The sequence below is a fragment of the Esox lucius genome, chromosome 17 (assembly GCF_011004845.1).
Source record: "Esox lucius isolate fEsoLuc1 chromosome 17, fEsoLuc1.pri, whole genome shotgun sequence".
Lineage (NCBI taxonomy): Eukaryota > Metazoa > Chordata > Actinopteri > Esociformes > Esocidae > Esox > Esox lucius.
The window spans coordinates 11,028,586-11,050,405 of record NC_047585.1 but is presented as its reverse complement, the minus strand read 5'-3'; the positions used below and the strand labels follow the sequence as shown (position 1 = coordinate 11,050,405).

Sequence of the window (21,820 nt, the reverse complement as noted above, 5' to 3'; positions counted from 1 at the left end):
AGAAATCTATAGATCAACGTTTTTCTCAAATGTGATAGCATCAATACATCATCCCTTTTTCAATAAAACAAACTAAAAGAAATCTAAATCTGCAGTATTGAGCCTGCAATTTACTCATAAGCATAGTAGAATTATGTTGAATTCAGTGTAGAATTCCCCTTACAGTAGCTCAGAAACTTTCCTACCAGATGGAGCTCTGATCAGTGTTGACATGCCTGCATATTTCTTTATATTTTTTTGTAAACATTTAAGTTATTAGTCCAGCAACAAGGGAGTTACTGCTTGCAACCAAACAACTCCACCTTTGACAACAAATAACCCTGTGGCCTACATTTTAAGTTGTCTTTGAAATTCAGGTAAATATATTTATCTTTACTTAGCTTGTTTTCAGACAGGCTTGTTTATGCAAAATGTAGCCTACATAGGTATGTAGGTTCTATGTGAATAGTCACACATTTAATTTTGTAAGTTGTTTTCTTAAATCACCAAACCATTTATATTTGAATTTGCATATACACAGAGTTCTATGTATTTTGTTGAACAGGACATATAAAACGTTCATGTTTCTTCTCATAAGATAAAAAATCGGCAATGTGTGCAAAAACGTCAGTTAAGTCTTTGAGAATTTGTTGTTATCCACACTGTGAGATTGTATGAATCTCTGCATGTCCATAAGAATTTGACATGACATTTTGAAACATGAAATAACTATACCAATTAGGCCTTTTATATATGAGTGCACGTCAGTTTGTGTACATTTATTATGTATACGTAGTGTTTAAACTATCACTTCTAATTAATATGTCACAGCAGAGAGTTACCACCAATGTGTTGGGGGCTGTTTCGGTGGTGAGAATTGTTGGTAACACTTAATTTAAAGGCCATTTGCGTAACATATTATACAGCATTATATATGTACTCATAATGCAATATAATACAGTAATAATGAATATAAGTATAAGCATAGTAATAAATACTCATAATGCATTATATGTGTTATTATAATGATCCATAATGTACAGAAACCTAGTGCTTCACAATCACAGGGAAATCTTTCCTCAAGGATCATACACCATTATAATTATCAATACTGTGATTCTGAAAAGATGGGGACAATGAGAAGCAAATCACTATTAGTGCAGCATTATCTTTTTCATGGTGTGTTATAGCATACGTATAAGCCACTATAAAGTCATTGTTTTAGGTAAAGTGATTAAATGTCTAATCACACAAAAATGATATACCATTAGACATTACTATAACATTATAAAGGAGTAATTGGCATTCCAAGAATGTGTTGGGCGGAGAACAGGCCCTTGTTTATTACCTCAGAAATATACCTGTATTCAAAGAACTCACATTAAACAGAAAATGGTGTCACTTGCTATATATGCCCTCAAAAAGGCAAACTTTTTTGACAGATAATAATTATTAACTAGACAAGTACATTTCCTGAAGAAAATGTGGTGTACTTGCAGCTGTTCAAAAAGTATCGATGGATTGAAATAGTGTTTACCTATCGATTGTTTGAAATCTGTATTTTTTAAGGTTAAAGAGATACTGTTGGTGGGGGTAATTAGCATAAATTAGCATACATGACATAGTTAAAGCTAATAAAATTGTAACCAATCGCAAATTTCATGTCTGTAGCTCGAAAAGTTCAAATAATACGTTCTAATGGTTAATTAACGATAATCACGCTAATTAGCATACGTAAAACCAATAAAGGTTTCATTATATGAACTGGGGATAGCCTAATGTTGAAACAAAGTTGGTTTCATGTCTGTAGCTTGAACGGTTAAAAAAATACAGCCTAATTGCTAATTAATTCTAATTACACAAATTAGCATATGTTAAATCAACAAACGTTTCCCAATCTGAAGTAGGGACAGCCTAAACTGGTGTAACAATTTTGGTTTTGTGACGGTAGCTCAAACGGTTCAAAAGATACAGCCTAATAAGAAATGAATGCTGAATACACTAATCAGCATAGGTAAAGATAAAGCCTAATAGCTAGTCAACACTAATTATGCAAATTACACCTACAAAGTTGGCTTTGTGTCTGTAGCACAAACGCTTCAAGAGTAATTCTTAGTTTTATCTTATCAATGTAAGTTAGTCATTATATAGTAAATTGTTTATGAAGATGTAATATAATTCTTATTTAGGATAGCCTCAAACCTTTAAAGTTATCAAAGTTTGATTGGCCCTTAAGCATGAACATTTTGAATTGAAACCTCTGTATTACTTTGGCTCTTATTGAAACACTTGTTAATTTATGCATGTTTTGAATGTTAATAATTACAAAAGTAAACATAGTATCAAAAATCTGAATATAAGAAACTCAAGTTGGGCCAGTCTAAACATCTTAGCGTTGGTTTGGACTTGATAACTTAAACATTGTAGGAGGAGCTTTTACCGTTTAGGCTGTAGAGCTGGAGGAATAATCATAAGAAGAAGTAGTATGGGAGAAACCTATAGTTGTGCTTTGGCTTCGGCAAGCACACCTAATAATGTTGACAGACTACTTTTGGCAGTGATGACCATTATGGATGTGTTAAACCATTGTGTTCATTAGGGTGGCTTGGGGTTAAACACCTCACTGGGTTACACAATGCCCCCGTAATTCTCCACCAAACCTTAAAATGAAGCCAACTTTAATTTTCACACATTCCTTGGTTGCCACTGTTGTTCATCAATAAAACTGAGAAAGTAATTCCACAAAAACAATTTTGACATAAGTTGATCTTATTTTTTTAAATTTAGAAAACATTGTCATGTAATGTGATGAAGTTAGACCACTAAACTGATTTTTGATACAGTGGGGAAAACAAGTATTTGATACAGCCGATTTAGCAGGTTTTCCCACTTGCAAAGCATGTAGAAGTCTGAAATTTTTATCATAGGTAGTCTTCAACTGTGAGTGACGGAATCTAAAACATAAATCCAGAGAATCACATTGTATGATTTTTAAATAATTAATTTACATTTAATTGCATGACATAAATATTTGATACATCAGAAAAGTCAAACTTAATATTTGGTACAGAAACCTTTGTTTGCAATTACAGAGATCATACGTTTCCTGTAGTTCTTTACCAGGTTTTCACACACTGCAGCAGAGATTTTGGCCCACTCCTCTATACAGACCTTCTTCAGATCCTTCAGGTTTTGGGGCTGTCACTAGGCAATACGGACTTTCAGCTCCCTCCAAAGATTTTCTATTGGGTTCAGGTCTGGAAACTGGCTAGGCCACTCCAGGACCTTGAGATGCTTCTTACAGAGCCACTCCTTAGTTGCCCTGACTGTGTGTTTCGGGTTGTTGTCATGCTGGAAGACCCAGCCACAACCCATCTTCAATGCTCTTACTGAGGGAAGGAGGTTGTTGGCCAAGATCTCGTGATACATGGCCCCATCCATCCTCCCCTCAATATGGTGCAGTCATCCTGTACCCTTTGCAGAAAAGCATCCCCAAAGAATGATGTTTCCACCTCCATGCTTCACGGTTGGGATGGTGTTCTTGGGGTTGTACTCATCCTTCTTCCTCCAAACACGGCGAGTGGAGTTTAGACCAAAAAGCTCTATTTTTGTCTCATCAGACCACATGACCTTCTCCTATTCCTCCTCTGGATCATCCAGATGGTCATTGGAAAACTTCAGACGGGCCTGGACATGCGCTGGCTTGAGCCGGGGGATCTTGCGTGCGCTGCAGGATTTTAATCCATGGCGGCGTAGTTATCCCTGATGTCCTTACACAGCTCTCAGGTCTTGGCCATTGAGGAGAGGTTGGAGTCTGTTTGATTGAGTGTGTGGACAGGTGTCTTTTATACAGGTAACGAGTTCAAACAGGTGCAGTTAATACAGGTAATAAGTGGAGAACAGGAGGGCTACATAAAGAAAAACTAACAGGTCTGTGAGAGCCGGAATTCTTACTGGTTGGTAGGGGATACTTATGTCATGCAATAAAATGCTAATGATTTATAAAAAAATTATACAATGTGATTTTCTGGATTTTTGTTTTAGATTCCGTCTCTCACAGTTGAAGTATACCTATGATAAAAATGACAGACCTCTACCTGTTTTGTAAGTAGGAAAGCCTGCAAAATCGGCAGTGTATCAAATACTTGTTATCCCCACTGTATGTCAATAAGTCCTTTTAGGCTATGTAATACACTTTTTTTTCGCAGTTTTTATAGCAATCCTGTTTTTTGTGGGGATCATGTGTGGGGCTAAATGCCCCCTATCCTTCAGGGCAAAATGCCCCAGGGGGTATTTTACCCCTGAGAATAAAATAATAACATATGTTATATTTCATGTGCTGAAATATAACAGAAGGTCAAGATATAGCCTAATAAAAGTAGTTTTTAGTTTAAAGTCTAATTTACTGAACATATTGTAACATATAATACAGTAGGCCTATCAATTGGCACTGATATTGAATAAATTGCTCCATATTAGTGATTTAATGTTTTTAACTTAATACTTAACTTAATACACAGTTGACAAAACATTTAAAAATAGTCCTGAAAAGTTTTTTGAAATTGTAATAAATGTTCAACATAGCCTTTTGTCTTTGGATATTGTAATGTACAATATCACAATTAAAATAGGTTTTGTTAACTCAAATAATTTAATTTGATCTATTACTATAATAGATAGATTTTGACACCTAAATATGGAAAAAATCTTAATTTGGGTAAAACAAAAACAGGGGCATTTTGCCCTGATAGTGGGTTAAAATGCCCCATTTACATAGTTTGGCACTTGCTATAGTTTGGGATGCAATAAAATAGAATCATTCTGGCCAGTATTCTTTTTCTAAATGTGTTTGTCTGACTATAGTCAACATGTTCAATAAAAAAAACTGACCAAACATTGATTTTATGATCAGAAAATACAGATTTCCCTAAAAGGGGGTGCATTTTCCCCCAAGTTACCCTATATTTATATTTTCTACTTATTTATCAGCACGTGTGAGCCTTTTTCTCAGTTGTTTCATCACTGTGCTCCTGTTATAGTTCATTTGATCCGGCATCTCGTTCCTGCCAAAGATTTAAAGGATCGACATTCACTTTGTAATCCTGGAGCTCTAAATTTACAAATGAAGCACTGATTGCTAGTGACTATTTTACCCAAGATAATGAAAACCACAACGGAGAAAAGTTTGCCTTGTCGATGGCATATATTTTTCTTTGAATACAGGTGTATTTCTGAAGTAATTCTCCGCCCAGCCCCATTATTGGAGGGCCAGTGACCATAGTAATGTATTATATTTGTGTGATTAAACATTTCATCACTCTACCTAAAGCAATTCAAGATTACTTAATTGTGGCTTAAGTATGTATAAGTATGCTATAACACACCACGAAAGATGCACTAATAGTGATTTGCTGCTCATTGACCCCATCATTTTGATGAATCGCAGTTTTTATCATTTTAATGCTGTATGATACTTAAGGAAAGATGTCCCAGTAATTGTGAAGCACTGCATTTCTTCACATTATAGGTCCTTGTATCCAGGGGTTAAATTGGGGCGGAACGGACTAGAATGGCATAACGGAACTCTCTAATTCGGAGGAGGGAAAAACAACCCGTATAATAACAAATAGAATATGATTTGACCGCCCATCCTTCGCTTAGTTTTGCTTGCAGCCTGAACCGTATTTGCTGTCGCTGTCAATATTAGAGCCATTCATGTTTCAGCTTTGACGACTCACTTCATAGCAAACTGGCTCTAACCAGAATAGAAAGACGAGTAGGAGGCCCCCAGTTCACAACCTGAGAAGAGGACAAATACAGTGTCTAGTTTAAGAAAGATGCCTCACCTGTCCGCAACTGGCAGTTTCTTTAAAATGAACAACACCAGTCTCAATGTCATCAGTGAAGAGGCAACTCTAGGATGTGGCCTTTTTTTCCAATCTTCCTCTTTCCAGTGTCTGTGTTCTCTTGGAAATCTTAATATTTTCTTTTTGTTGGCCAGTCTGAGATCTAACTCTCAGACTGCAACTCTGCTTAGATGGAATGAATGCTAGCATGTGCTAGCATTCATTGGTTCTTATTTGCAAGCTATTTGCATGTGCATCTCCACAACCTTCCTCATGAAATTACTACACAAATATTTTGAATGTCAATTTTGTTTTGTGAGCTGTATGTTAGGAAAACATAGATCATGATTCATTCAGTTTGAAATGGGGATATCCAACCAGTGCATCCCATTTATTATTAATACCTCTTGCTGACAACATCAAAGACATCAACACCAGACTTTTAAGTAGTTTGAGTCAGGTGTCAGCCAGGTTAGCTCAGAATGTCCCATTGAGTTGAGACGCCAGAAAACCTTTCACATTCACAGGCTTCCAAAACTCATCTCTTTTATTCCAATTCACCACCATACTTCACTGTACACTGCATAAGATGCTTCTTCAAAAATGAAAGAAAAAATGACTTAAATTAAGAAAACAAGATATGCCAATAGGGTGAGATGTTGTTTTTAAAAAGACAAAAGGTTCTAAAAACAATTCAGATAAAGCAATAAAGCTTAACCCTTATATTATTGTTTTCAGAAATCTTATTGTCTCATTTTAAGAATTAAGTTGTGCCTGATCATGGTACTTGTTAAGTCTTGTTACAAGCAAAATGTTCTCACCCCCTTGGCAGATTGTTTTGAAAGATCAAGGCTTTTTTTCTTCTGTATTTTTGAGGAAGCATTTCTCAGTGAAGGGATGGTTAGTTTTTAGGGGGTGGTCAGTGTTTGGTTTGTGCCACACACAGCAGTTTTTTTCCCCTTCCAAACAGCTCTATCTTGATCTCATCTGACCACAAACATGCTGGGTCACTCACGGGTTCATATGGTACTGAAAGAGTAACTAGGGCAAGTGATTCTTGCTTCCCTCCAATACAGGCCACTTTTAGGTGCAACTGAGCTCTCTTGCTTCTTCAATGTATTTGTTGGCCTCTGTGGTTTGTCTCAGTGCTTCTACATATTTTGTACCTTTTCCTTAATCAATCTTCAATAGAATGCTCTTTTGCTTGCATTCAGGCCTTATGGTTTGATGTTGGTCTCATCTTCCCAGATAATATATTTCCCTATGCTCTCAAAGTCTTTCAGGCCTGACATGCCATGTCAGGCCATGTCAGGCCATGTCATGCCTTTTACTAATTTGTGGCTTCTGTTTAGCCACTTTACCATAATTGCCTGATTAATGGAGTGCTGCATAGGTAATCCTTCTGACAGGTTCTCCCATCTCTGCTGAGTAATACTGAAGCTCTGTTTGAGGGGCATAGGATTCTTTGTCTCCTCCTTGACCATGGCCGTTCTTGCCATTTACTTAGTTTGGCTGGCTCTATGAAGAGTCTTGGTGGTTCCAAACTTCTTCCATTTCACAATATTGGAGCCCATTATGCTCCTGGGAACTTTAATAATGTTCCCCAGATCTATGCCTAAACACATTTCAATCCTCACAAGTCTAATGGCTTTGGTTTTCTCTGATATGCACTGCATTGAGACCCAATATTGAGGCTCAACCAGAAGTAGGTTTATTAAATAAAGCCTAGACGCTCAATATACACCAATTACTATAAAGGCAGTGTAAATAAATAATGCATTATAGTAGGCCGCAATGTAAAGCAGTACAATGTAGCTCCATGTCATTTTGTTGACGTGCTGTACTCTGCTTGCTGTTACCTACCTGGCTATCTGCCAAACTTTTTCGAGTTTACTCGATATAAACTAATTGGTCAAAATTCTATTTTAGAGTTTTACCAACACAATATTTATCTGTTGACCACTTACCCAACTTTTCTACACCGGGACTCTTTTTGGACATAATTAACATAACTACTCACCCCTGAACACCTGAGGCTAAGTATCATTACAATGCCTTATCACTGTAATTGTTGTAGCAACAACACGGAGGAGAATGTTTGTCTTAAGTTAAAGATAGCAGAGTTAGAGGCTCGGCTTCTGACGCAAATGCCAGGCAAGGATTATGCTAGTGTATAAATAAAAAAATCTGCGTCAGTGCCACCAGGTAGAAGCGATAGTTTTGTTAGCCCCCCGGCACAGCTCCTGCTGCCGGGCAATAACTTTCTCTTGGTCACTGGGAAGAAATGCCATCGACCAGTTAAACCTGAATCATTGCTAAAACCAACTGAGACTTTGAACAGGTTTTCCCCACTGGAGTCGGAGTCAAGGCCCGAGCCGTCTTCGGAGGGGAATGATCGGCAGGCATGTTCTACCGGTGGCGTTGAAAAACTGAAAACTTTAGTCATTGGCGATTCCATTACACGCAGTATTAGACTAAAGAATCAGCCGGCGATCGTACATTGTTTACCGGGGGGCAGAGCCACCGACGTAGCCGCAAATCTGGGGTTGGTGCTAGCGAAGTCTAAAACTGGCAAGTATAGAGAGTACAGAGATATTGTTATCCACGTTGGCACCAACGATGTTAGGATGAAACTAGAAAAATGTGTCGGCATCGAGTAATTGTCTCTGGCCCCCTCCCAGCTAGGGGTGGTGACGAGCTCTACAGCAGACTTGCGCAACTCAATCGCTGGCTGAAAACGGAGTTCTGCCCGTCGCAGGAGGAAGAGTTTGTAGATAACTGGCCTTCTTTTTGGGACTCTCCCAGAAATAGGGCCAGGCCTGATCTGCTGAGGAGCAACGGACTCCATCCTAGCTGGAGTGGTGCTCTTCTTTTATCTAGGAACATTGACAGGAGTCTCACTCCTATAGCTTTAACATGAGATAGGGTGCAGGTCAGGCTGCAGGCTGTTAGCCAGCCTGCTAGCATAGTGGAGTCTGTCAATAGCATAGCCAGAGTAGTTAGTACAGCTTTACCTATTGCCACTGTGACTCGTTACAGGCTGAGAAAAGTTAAACAAGGTAGTGCTAACAAAAACAACCTTATTAAGATAAAGCCTTCCTCCACCTCGGTCAGAAATAAAAATAATTGTATCACTGCGCATCTCAAAATGGGACTCCTAAATATTAGATCTCTTGCTCCAAAGGGAGTTGCAGTAAATTAATTAATCTCTGATCATAGACTAGATGCTATTGGTTTATGTGAAACGTGGCTAAAGCCTAATGAATTCACTGCCTTAAATTAGGCCTCTCCTCCTGGCTATACTAGTGATCATATCCCTCGTGCGTCCCGAAAAGGAGGGGGTGTCGCTAATATTTATGACAGTAAATATAAACTTACTCTCAAACATATCACAGAGTTTCATTCTTTCAAAATTTTACTCATGAAAGTTAACCAGGCCGATAAATCATTTTACATAGCTACTATTTATAGGCCCCCCGGGCCATACACATTGTTCCTCAATGAGTTTCCAGAATTCTTGTCTAACCTTGTAGTCATGGCAGATAGTATTCTAATTTTTGGCGATTTCAATATTCATATGGAAAACTCCAATGATCCTCTTCAAAAAGCCTTTGAAGCCATAATTGACTCAATGGGTTTCATCCAACATGTCTCAGGTCCAACACATTGCCAAAATCATACCTTAGATTTAGTCCTGTCACGAGAAATAGATATTGTAGATCTAATAATTTACCCCCAAAATCCTGGATTATCGGATCACTGTCTTATTACATTTACCGTTAAAACAAGAAATCCACTTGCCCCCCAAACAATGAGTTTCAAAAGCCGTACTATAAATTCTCGGACTACAAATAAATTCCTTGATATTCTTACTAGTTCGCTCATTAATGACAGAGTAAATAAATCTGTAAACGATCAAATCGAGGATCTAAACTCAATACTGCGAAATACATTAGACATAGTTGCACCACTAAAAACTAAAGAAATACGCAACAAGAAACTTGCTCCCTGGTACACCGACAATACTAGAGCACTTAAGCAAGCCTCCAGAAAATTGGAGCGAAAGTGGCGCTCCACCAAGTTGGGAGTATTTAGACTAGCCTGGATAGACAGTACAGTACAATACCGAAAATCACTCACGTCTGCTCAATCAGCTTATTTCTCCAACCTGATTGAGGCGAACAAAAACAATCCAAAATTTCTCTTTGATACAGTTGCAAAGTTAACAAAAAAGCAAAGCTTAGCAAGTGAAGTGGTTCTTCACTTTAGTTGTAATGAATACATGAACTACTTTGATGAAAAGATCGTCACCATTAGAAAACAAATAACTGACTCCTTAAATAGTTATGGTCCTCAAAATCTCAGTTGTCCAAAAAATTTCCTGAACCTCCCTGACCAGGTGTCAATGGGGACACTTGAATTTTTTGATACCGTATCGCTCGACACATTTACAAAATTTGTAATGAGTTCTAAACCCACAAACTCTCAGCTAGACCCGATTCCTACAAAATTACTTAAGGAGTTATTTCCTGTGCTAGGTCAGCCAATGCTGAACATAATAAATTGCTCCCTTTCCTCCGGATGCGTACCAAACTCTCTAAAAATTGCGGAAATTAAGCCTCTAAATCTAATCTAGATCCCGACATATTAAACAATTATAGGCCAATATCGAACCTCCCGTTCCTCTCAAAAATCTTAGAAAAATGTGTTTCCCAACAACTGAATGCCTTCCTAAAGACAAAAAACATTTATGAAATATTCCAGTCCGGTTTTAGATCCCATCATAGTACTGAGACTGCACTCGTGAAGGTAACAAATGACCTTCTAATGGCCTCAAACAAAGGTTCCGCATCCGTCCTCTTGCTTCTTGATCTTAGTGCTGCTTTTGACACTATTGATCACTCCCTTCACTTAGAGAAACCAATATTGGGCTACGTGGACATGTTCTAGCCTGGTTTAAATCTTATTTATCTGAAAGATATCAGTTCGTTAGTGTGGATGGCATATCCTCTGACAAGTCAAAGGTATGCTTTGGAGTTCCTCAAGGCTCGGTTCTGGGCCCATTATTGTTCTCACTATACATGCTCCCTCTGGGCGATGTAATCCGAAATCACAATATTAACTTTCACTGTTATGCTGATGACACACAGTTATATATTTCAATGAAGCATGGAGAAGCCCCTAAATTAGCTATTTTGGAAGCATGCGTTTCAGATATTAGGAAGTGGATGACAGAGAATTTCTTGCTCTTTAACTCAAATAAAACAGAAATGCTCCTTTTAGGACCCAAAAAACAAAGAGCGTTGCTAGCAGATCTCACTGTGAACCTCGACGGCTGCATGGTCGTATCCCAAAAAACTGTAAAAAAAACCTTGCCGTTACCCTTGACCCTGACCTCTCCTTTGAAGAACATATAAAATATTTCTCAAGAGTTGCTTATTTTCATCTTCGAAACATCACAAAAATTAGAAACTTTCTATCAAAAACTGATGCAGAAAAATTAATCCAAGCTTTCGTTACTTCTAGATTAGATTACTGCAATGCTCTTCTCTCTGGTTATCCAGACAAATTAATAAATAAACTTCAATTAGTGCTGCACACGGCTGCTAGAATCCTAACTAGAACAAAAAAATTTGAACACATTACTCCTGTCCTGGCGTCCTTACATTGGCTGCCTGTTAGGTTTAGGGCTGATTTTAAGGTTTTACTCTTAACCTATAAATCAATACATGGACTTGCTCCTACTTACCTGGCTGAAATGATCCAGCCATACATACCTACACGTAACCTTAGATCGCAAGATGCAGGCCTTTTAATTGTACCTAGAATCTCTAAACAAACAGTTGGTGGCAGGGCCTTTTCTCATAGAGCTCCACTCCTGTGGAATGATCTGCCAATTAAGGTTAGAAATGCAAACTCAGTGCAAACTTTCAAGTGTCTACTAAAAACTCATCTCTACAGCACGGTTTATAATTAGGTGTAGCCTGGCCCGGGGGCGTGAAGGTGACCAGTAGGCTTGATACTGTCCCCCCTTGCTGTCTTGCCAGGTGGGCTCTCGTCGCCACTGCGATGCCCTCCCTCCAATGCCTTTCGGGGGAAGAGTCACTGGCTTGTTGTTGACTCTCTGTTGCGCACTTGTGCAATTGGGCTGTACGCCGCTAGCAATACTCGGCCCTCATTCAGGGGGGTTGCGGTTGGTGGGTGTCCCTTTGGTTGATGCCTGGCAATGTGGTTGGATTGATTTCCTGCCTGTTGGGCCCTGTCCGGGGCCTCCCCCGGGTAGGGCCACAGTGTCACCGGACCCCCCCGTCTCAGTTCCAAGGTGTTACGCTGCTATATTATTGTGCTGGGGGATATGAGGGATGTACTATTAACTTTTCTCAGTTTCCTCCAGTTTTACATTTTAGAAGGAGATGAGGTCCTGGTCCACACCTGCGGATTACCTGGTTTGGGGGGCCCGTTGCTGTCCCTGTCCTTGTCCACCTGGTCATACTTCTGACCTAGTCTAAAATCAAATAGACTCTGGATTTAGCCCAGAGAAATGTATTTATTATTCCAATTGGACTCTTAATATCTCACCCAGCACAGCCAGAAGAGGACTGGTCACCCCACTGAGCCTGGGTCCTCTCTAGGTTTCTTCCTAAAATTCGACCTTAGGGAGTTTTTCCTAGCCACTGAAATTCAACACTACTGTTGTTTGCTCCTTGGGGTTTAAGGCCGGGTGTCTCTGTAAAGCACTTTGTGACAACTGATGTTGTAAAAAGGGCTTTATAAATACATTTTATTGAAAATTTGATTGAAGAAAATAAGATGATTACCATCGTTGTCAAACACTCAGTAAGACAATGGGGCTACGTTTTGAACATTTAAATGAACAATGATATCATCATTATCTAATTATGAAGACAAATAGATTTGTACATGATCAGCAAAGCAGGGAAAATAAATATTGTGTTTCTTAAAAATGGACCCCAAGGGCAACATAAATCAAAGGTTAAGTTGGTTAGCCCTTTTATACAATAATTTGTCCCTGCAAAGTTCTGCCTGCATCCCCATGACACAGATGTTCTGTAGTTCTGGTCAAGAACTACAGAAAAGCAAAGCTTTTATTATTGACTAAACAATAACAATATTGTAAAATGGGAAATGCTGCAAACAAAAATATTGGACTAAGAAAGTTCTAGATTGTTCTGAGGGCTGGACTTACCTGGTATACCCGAGTAGGAACCTTTATTTAGGGGAGTTTTGGCAGTATTTTTTTTTTTTTTTTTGGGACATTTCATGTTGTGTGGGAAACACCTGCGACCTGAGAAGTGGAAAACCCTGTATTAGCATCTTTTCTGAATTATGTTCTGGTGTGTAGTGTGGATACATTGGCCCTCATTTATCATTCTTGCGTAGAAACGGGCGTATATTTTGGTGTAAGATTTTGCTTACACTCCTCTCACCGCCTGATTTATGAAGCTGTGCGTACCTTTAAAATCCAGGTGTACACAATACCTGCCCTTGATAAATGCCGCGGCTGAAAACGATCGTCATTAGAATAACACGCCCCTATATATTCAAGTCTCCACTTCCCCCACGCCCTCATTTTACGCCATGGACACACGGAAGACGGCAAAAAAGAGAAACTTCTCTGACGTGGAGATTGAGACGATCACCAGGGAGGTAGAAAGAAATAAAATTGTTTTATTTGGCAGTTTAAAAAGCGGAATAAAAGATGATGATGTGATGTGGAGTACCATTCATTCACATTAATAATTGCATGACAATTTGTAATATTTGTCTTATTATTTTATGATATTTATTATTAATGACGTTTATTGTTATTTAGAAGAAGAATGTTGTTATTATTATTATTTCTATTATTATTATTATTTAAAAGAAGAAGAATGTCATTTTTATTATTTTGTCAGTCTGAATTATATTTTGGTCATTAAAAGCCTTTTATTACTGAACCCAGTCCGTGCGCAACTGCCGGGCCTAACCCTGAAATGTCAAGTAAAGCGCACAGGCTCGCATCTGAAGGAATACATATAAATCAAATGCTTTGGTAAAGTCACACAAATTAAACGTTGAAGTCCATGTTGCACAAAAATAAACACTGAAGTTTGTAATTATGTAGTTTTATTTTTTTCCAGTGGGTCATAATATATCATATCTTAGTTTGTCGATCAGTGCGTTAGGATTTTTTTTTCTGTGCATTTCCGCACTAACTCAAAACGTGCGTACACCACCTCCTGAGCTGGCGTTGGATTTGAGAGTGCCGTACGCCAACGTCCATATTGATAAATCTCAAAGTCACCGTGGTTTTGGGTGTACGCTGGAAATTTGGTGTACGCACTTTTGATAAATGAGGGCCATTGAGTGTATAAGCTGTCAAACTGTTGTGAGCATTGAAGCAAAATGTTGATTGTCTGTAGCATAAGCTGAAACTGAAAGTTGCAAGTAGAAAACAGGAAATCTTGTTTAGGCTGTTGCTGGGGAGAGAGAGCAGAATTGAGCTTGTGTATCAGATTAAGAATAGACAAGACAGAAACCACAAAGGGCTAGATGACGCTTGTACTGCATTTACACATATAAGGTATAGAACATAAACTGGACCAATGGCACACATGCTTGGCATATTCAACCGCCACTTTTAGGCGTGTTTTGAAGTATAAATAATGCTGATGTTACTGATTGATCTTTAGACATTGTGCGGCGACACTGTCTCCAAAAGCTTTTGTAATAAACTGAATTTACGGTACGGTAATTGACCTGACTCCTGGTGTGTTATTCTCCTTTCCAACAAACCAACTTGGGGAAGTGTTATACATCAACAGTAGACATTATTAGATTGGTTTGGCGTAGGCAATAGCCGATAACTGCCCAGTATTGTTACCAATTAAATTGATAAAGAACCACTCCTGTGCCTCCAGCTCCTTCTGTCCGTCCCAGACATTACATTGGTGTCAGAAGTTCAAGAAGGATAGGCAGACTTTAGAATTTAATGTGGCGAAGTCAAACCTCTGATTTCATTGTGGCTCCCCACACGGGAATTGACATCACCATAAGGTGAGGGCGTGTTAGCTTCTGACTGTGGCTGGTGGTGCAGGGGTCAACCCGGAGCATGCGCAGGAGTCACAGCGCTACGGAAGTTACCTCAGTGTGTACAACAACAAAGATGGCGTTGCGCTACCTACTATTGCTAACTGTTCTGTCAAGGTCCCAAAGTTCGCCGGCGACGCATCCTTGGAAGATTTCCTGGCACAGTTTGAGTTACTAGTGGCTTCGGCCAGTTGGGGAGAGGAAAAAAATACTTGCAGCTAGCAATGTGCCTCGCAAGGGACGCTGTCTCCTGCCTGCTCATGCTACCACCTGAGCAACGAAGCAGCTACAGAGAGCTAGTAGCGGTACTAGAACGGGGCTTCGGGAGGGACAAACACCAGGAGCTCACACTGTCAACGCTAGGCCGTTGAACACGGTTGCCGGGTGAATCTCTCCGAGAGCTGGCTAACGATATTGAGCACTTAACTTGTTGGGCGTATGATCACATGCCGTTGGCTATTCAGGATAACCTGGCCCGCAACTGCTTCATCCTGGCATTGTCTCCTCTGGAGCTTTGAGCTCAGACTCAGCTGGCCTGCCCCTCACTTGCTACAGGAAGTGCTCGACACTGCAAGGCGTCATGAAGTAATTTGGTGAGAAGCTACAGGGGGAAGGGCAGAGGTTCCGGACATGCTGAGAACTGCAGGAGAATGCAGGGTGAGTGGTGACAAGCCATCGTGGGCAACAGAGATAACTGAGTTGATTCGGGTCATCTCCCTGCCTGCCACACGTCAGCCCGAAGCTATTCCCCGCTGTCGCCCTAACAACTGGGTTTGTTGGGCATGTGGCCTACCTGGTCACTTGATCCGAGACTGTCATTCTGCTGACAAATCACAGGGAAATGGGAGGGCGCTCGTACCCTAGACCCTCTTACAGGACAGCTACTGCACACTGGCACAGCAGGGACTGCTGCTACAGATAAAAACATTGTTGTGGTGGGACACCACGGCTGGGGACTTCTGTCAGTGGAAGGGATGTCTTGCATGGCCTTGGTGGACAACTGTCACGGATGAGACCGCCCCTATGTCAGGAAAGAAGATTATGTCACTGACAGCGTAAGACAGTGCAGCACCTATTGTTGGTGGCTAGATTGCAGGACCCCTGTATATTTTCTCAGGGATGTTGGCTGTCATTTGGACCTGGGCACCATTTGCTTTGGGGGTGTGCCTGAGGTTAAAATTTCCGCACTGGGGAAGCTGTTTAGAGGGGGGGCTGCCGCTTCACGCCTCCTGTGCAGGCGGGGAGGGGGGTGGAGAGCGATTCAACTCCCACTCCTGTCCACCAGCTGTCTCCAGTTGCCCCCGTCTTTGTGTCAAGAGAGACCACAGACACGCTCCCACTCACGTCACCTGCCCTAGCTTTTCCCCAACAGGCTACGGGGATGTCTGACGTCTCTCGAGCAGCAGTGGAGGAGATCTGTTGGAGGAACTGTGAGGGACTCAACACAGAGCAGCAGCAATGGCTGGGACATCTCCTGACGAAGTTTAAGGATTGTTTCGCGTGGTGGGAGCATGATGTCAGCCTTACCTACCAAGTACAGCATAACATTGACACTGGTGACGCCCAACCAGTGAAAATTAGACCCCGACGCATCCCACTGGCAAGGCATGAGACTGTGGACAAAGCTGTGGATGGAGAAGTCTGGTTTCATTGAGCAGTCTAATAGCCCGCGGTCAGCCCCTGTAGTCGTAATTCCTTAAAAAGAGGGTAAGCGTGTAGGGTGGAGGGGCATCAGCATCGAGCCGGAGAAGGTGTAGGCTGTGAAGGGCTGGCTGACCCCGAAGTCAAAACAACACGTTAAGAGCTTCCAGTGGCTGGCATCCTACTACCGCAGGTTCGTGAGGGGGTTTTCCACCATCGCTGCACCTCTCACTTTCCTGTTGGGAAAAGGCAGATGGATGGAAGACTCCAGCAACAGGAGAGGTCTCCTGGCAGGTAGTGGTCCCAAACGTTTTGCAGCAGATTTTGTTAGGCCAGTTACATGGCAGACTAGGCTCTGGGCACTTTGGGGCATCCAAGAAGCTTAGACGACTTAGGAAAGGGTTTTACTGGGGGCTACATAGACGTGATGTCAAGGACTACTGCAGACAGTGTGACAGCTGTGCAGAAGAACGTGTCCAACTGCAACAGTTCCTTGTGGTGGCACCTTTGGAAAGGGTGGACGTGGATGTGTTGGACCCCTTACCAATTTCAGAGAAAGGAAATAGGTGGGTGTTGACCACGATGGACTATTTCACAAAATGGCCCGAAGCATATGCCCTTCCTGACCAGAAGGCAGAGACGGTCATTGGGGTACCTGAGTCAATCCACAGTGATCAGGGGAGGAACTTTGAATCCAGGGTGTTCGCCGAAATGTGCCAGCGACTAGGTGTGGAGAAGACCCGCACCACCCCTCTTCTCAGAGTGTAGGGGGCAGGGGCACTCTGTCCACAATATGTATGTATACTGTAACATACAGAGGCAAGAGAGAAGGATGCAGATGCAGGTGGATGGTCTTTAATAACACAATTCAGTGTTTAGTACACAACGGACTAACAGACTTGACAGGACACGACTATCGACAAAGACTACTAGGAATTGTGCTAAGCTAAGGAATTGTGCTAACTACTAGGAATTGTGCCCCGAGTGAAATTAAGGTTAAATGGTTAAACATTTTATTTTGCAAGCTTAGGAATTGTATCAAGCATCCTTTACAATGTTGGGCTGTCCAAAACATTTTCATTATTGTGTGCATTTAAATGGACTACTGGGGCCATATTCACAAAACATTTTATCTTATTACTAGGAGAAGTCCTAAAGAGCACTAAAAGTTCCTAGCTAAAAGTTTCTTCCTATTCACAAAGCTGCTAAGCCCAACTTTTACTAAGGGTTGGGGAGAAATCTTAAGCTTAGAGAAAGGGCAGGCTGTTGCTATGGATGATGTCATGTTCCAGGAACAGGCTTACCTACTATGCCCACAGTGATTGGCAGATACGGGAGGGGTCTCTCTCAGTGAATTTATCATAGCAATACTGTAAAAGAAAGTGTCATGTTGCCATATTGAAATAAATTTATTAAAATGTGGGCTAAGAGTCACTGATTAAACATGAAACCAAGAATGATATGCTGACTAGTCAACAAATGTTCAACAAATTTTCAGCCTCTTACATGTCTGGTAGATCGTAAAGAAATGTGTGTTAATCTTTTGATGGTGCAATAATAATAATTTGTGCAATTATGTGTCCCAGGACCAACTAAACCGGGTGTTAGAGCTATGGCAATGAAGTTGGCTTGGTTTCTTTGTAACATCAAGAAGAAACCAAAATATTTGTCACACGATATGGGGTCTGGGAAAGGCATTTATTATTTTATGTAATATTCTACTGACAGATGGTTGAGATATACGTAGTTCGTCTGCAACGCATTGCTGCATTTTCCCTTTGGCCAAGCAACATAGATATGTCACGGCCTTGATGTCCAATGTTACTGGGTTGTTTCTGTTTTTTGGTGAAGTGACTGCATCCCTGACTAGCTCTACTATGATCATAATAACCTCGCAATTTTGAAGGGTTACTTGTTAAAACTCAGTGCCAATACATTTTTCTTAAACATCAACCTGTTTAAGAGGGAGATTGCCAGCCCTTCTTGACAAATCCTAACTTTTCCCAGATTTATGAGCTGGTTTTCATGCTAAAACGCTTTGAGTCCTGAAACCCTGGACTCTAGCTGTGGTTGTTTTGTGGTTTTGACCTTACAGCTCACTTTTCCAGGCATTTCCAGAGACTCATGTTTTTTAGAGTTATGCATGTAAAATGTGAAGGATGTTCAACAAGTGATTTGTCTTTGGACCAATAACAGAATTAGAAAAGTGTGAGAATAAGACAAGTCATTATACAATATACAGTGGAGAGAACAAGTATTTGATACACTGCCGATTTTGCAGGTTTTCCCACTTACAAAGCATGTAGAAGTCTGTCATTTTTATCATAGGTATTCTTCAACTGTGAATGACGGAATATAAAACAAAAATCCAGAAAATCTAATTTTTAAGTAATTAATTTGCATTTTATACATCAGAAAAGCAGAACTTAATATTTGATACAGAAACCTTTGTTTGCAATTAAAGAAATCATATGTTTCCTGTAGGTCTTGACCAGGTTTGCACACACTGCAGCAGGGATTTTGGCCCATTCCTCCGTACAGACCTTCTCCAAATCCTTCAGGTTTCGGGGCTGTCGCTGGGCAATATGGACTTTCAGCTCCCTCCAAAGATTTTCTATTGGGTTCAGGTCTGGAGACCGGCTAGGCCACTCCAGGACCTTGAGATGCTTCTTACGGAGCCACTCCTTAGTTGCCCTGGCTGTGTGTTTCGGGTTGTTGTCATGCTGGAAGACCCATCTTCAATGCTCTTACTGAGGGAAGGAGGTTGTTGGCCAAGATCTCGGGATACATGGCCCCATCCATCCTCCCCTCAATACGGTGCAGTCGTCCTTTCCCCTTTGCAAAAAAGCATCCCCAAAGAATGATCACCTCCATGCTTTACGGTTGGGATGGTGTTCTTGAGGTGGTATTCATCCTTCTTCTTCCTCCAAACACGGTGAGTGGAGTTTAGACCGAAAAGCTCTGTTTTGGTCTCATCAGACCACATGACCTTCTCCCATTCCTCCTCTGGATCATCCAGATGGTCATTGGCAAACTTCAGACGGGCCTGGACATGCGCTGGCTTGAGCAGGGGGACATTGCGTGCGCTGCAGGATTTTAATCCATGACGGCATAATGTGTTACTAATGGTTTTCTTTGAGACTGTGGTCTCAGCTCTCTTCAGGTCATTGACCAGGTCCTGACGTGTAGTTCTCAGGTGATCCCTCACCTTCCTCATGATCATTGATGCCCCACGAGGTGAAATATTGCATGGAGCCCCAGACCGAGGGAGATTGAACATCATCTTGATCTTCTTCCATTTTCTAATAATTGCGCCAACAGTTGTTGCCTTCTCACCAAGCTGCTTGCCTATTGTCCTGTAGCCCAGCCTTGTGCAGGTCAACAATTTTATCCCTGATGTCCTTCCACAGCTCTCTGGTCTTGGCCATTGTGGAGATGTTGGAGTTTGTTTGATTGAGTGTGTGGACAGGTTTCTTTTATACAGTTAATGAGTTCAAACAGGTGCAGTTAATACAGGTAATGAGTGGAGAACACTGTTAGCTTTTTTAAAGTAAAACTAACAGATCTGTGAGAGCCAGCATTCTTACTGGTTGGTAGGTGATCAAATACTTATGTCATGCAATACAATGCAAATTAATTATAAAAAAATCATATAATGTGATTTTCTGGATTTTTGTTTAAGATTCCGTCTCTCACAGTTGAAGTGTACCTATGATAAAAACTACAGACCTCAACATGCTTTGTAAGTAGGAAAACCTGCAAAACCGGCAGTGTATCAAATACTTTTTCTCCCCACTGTATATGAAAAAATTATCTGAAGTGAAATATTGTCAGACAAGGGGACCTTACAGTTATTCAAAACGGGTTCTGGCTGTGTTTCATAAATAATAATAAGAGTCTGCATCCAACTGAATGGTGTATGTGGTTCCCCAGTGGAAGGGTCGTTGTCAGACATAAAATGGTGCCATTTTAGTACTGTAACCAAGTTTGAGTATATTTCTATTAATTAAGTATTAATATAAATTAAGTGTTTTTTGCAGCATTTCCAGGCCTTTTCCCAGACTTCAGTTGATTATGAAAAAAATGTAATACATCATATTTTCAGAATATTTCAACAACATAAGTGTCCTTAAATTTGACATGCCTACATCTTAGCAATGTATAACCTTTTTTTTAGAACTGCAGCATTTATAAAGTATTGTTAATTGAGATCTCATGGAAAAGGAATTTACATTTTGCATTTTATTGATGTGATTAATTGAAATTAGGCATAATTGATATAATAATATTAGATATGTATCTTACTGTGATATTTGTATTTATTCTTACTTTCAGATCCCGACATCAACAACGTCCACCAAGAGGTCAGAGGGGTTAGTTATATAAGTTTAACCGACTTTCTTATTGAGCAAGCAAACTTCCTTTAAAAGCATTGCGGTCCAAACAACAAATAGTTGGTACTTCCTCAGGAACAGTACATTGCATATAGCACACAGAGCACACAGTCATCAAGTCCACTTTAATCGGACAACAACAATGATGTCTGAAGAGACCACAGTCTACACAGTTTTGGAGGTGCTGATCGCCATTACCTGCTGTCTTGGAAATGCGCCGGTGATCTGGGCTGTGTGGTCAAGCAGTGCTCTGAGGGAGCCAACCTTCTGCTTTATACTTTCACTTGCAGTGGCTGACTTCCTTGTAGGTTTTGTGGCCGTGCCATTTGCTGTGCTTGTTGACGGACAGGTGTGCACCTCATTCACCGTCTGTCTATTAATTAGCTGTGTGGTCATTATGTTGACAATGGCCTCCATCTTGTCTCTGCTAGCCATCGCTGTGGACCGATACCTACGAGTCTTAATCCCTCTCAGGTAACATTTAAACATATAAAAGTTTGTTTTCCATTGGTACACATCACCCATACCAGAAGAAAATACATTTATGGGTTTTAGGACATGTTAAATGTAATACATTTGCTATCACTGCTTTGTTATGCCTGTTTGAATCTATTTCAAGTTAACATTTTTGCAATCCTTTCGAGTACAAGAGATACTCACACTTAAGCACACAGTACGGAAAATACATGTAAAGGATTTTTGTGTATATTTCATTATTATATTTAAGGTTGCTGTGTCAAGAATGTATTCTTCATGTGGGAATTAGGTGACTCAAAAGACCACTCACACAACCTCTGCTGCCCACTCCTGCTGGAGTGTTTTACTTACACATCTGGTCCGCCAATTCCATAAGTTGTAATTTTTTTTTAT

At 40.5% G+C, this 21,820-nt stretch overlaps 1 protein-coding gene across 4 annotated transcripts in view; it reads left to right on the top strand.

Annotated features, from left to right (window-relative positions):
• LOC105008641 (adenosine receptor A1) overlaps positions 1–21,820 on the top strand; it is a 62,471-nt gene that overhangs the window by 14,876 nt on the left and 25,775 nt on the right. For 2 of the 4 annotated variants that reach the window (XM_020044453.3, XM_013133005.4), the window contains exons 1-2: positions 120–356; positions 20,892–21,424. In XM_020044453.3, coding sequence (XP_019900012.1) covers positions 21,093–21,424 — 332 coding nt within the window. In that variant the 5' untranslated portion in view covers positions 120–356; positions 20,892–21,092. Of the gene's footprint in view, positions 1–119; positions 357–20,891; positions 21,425–21,820 lie in introns of those variants that run through there. The other 2 variants (XM_013133006.4, XR_003777259.2) reach the window with 2 other exon arrangements.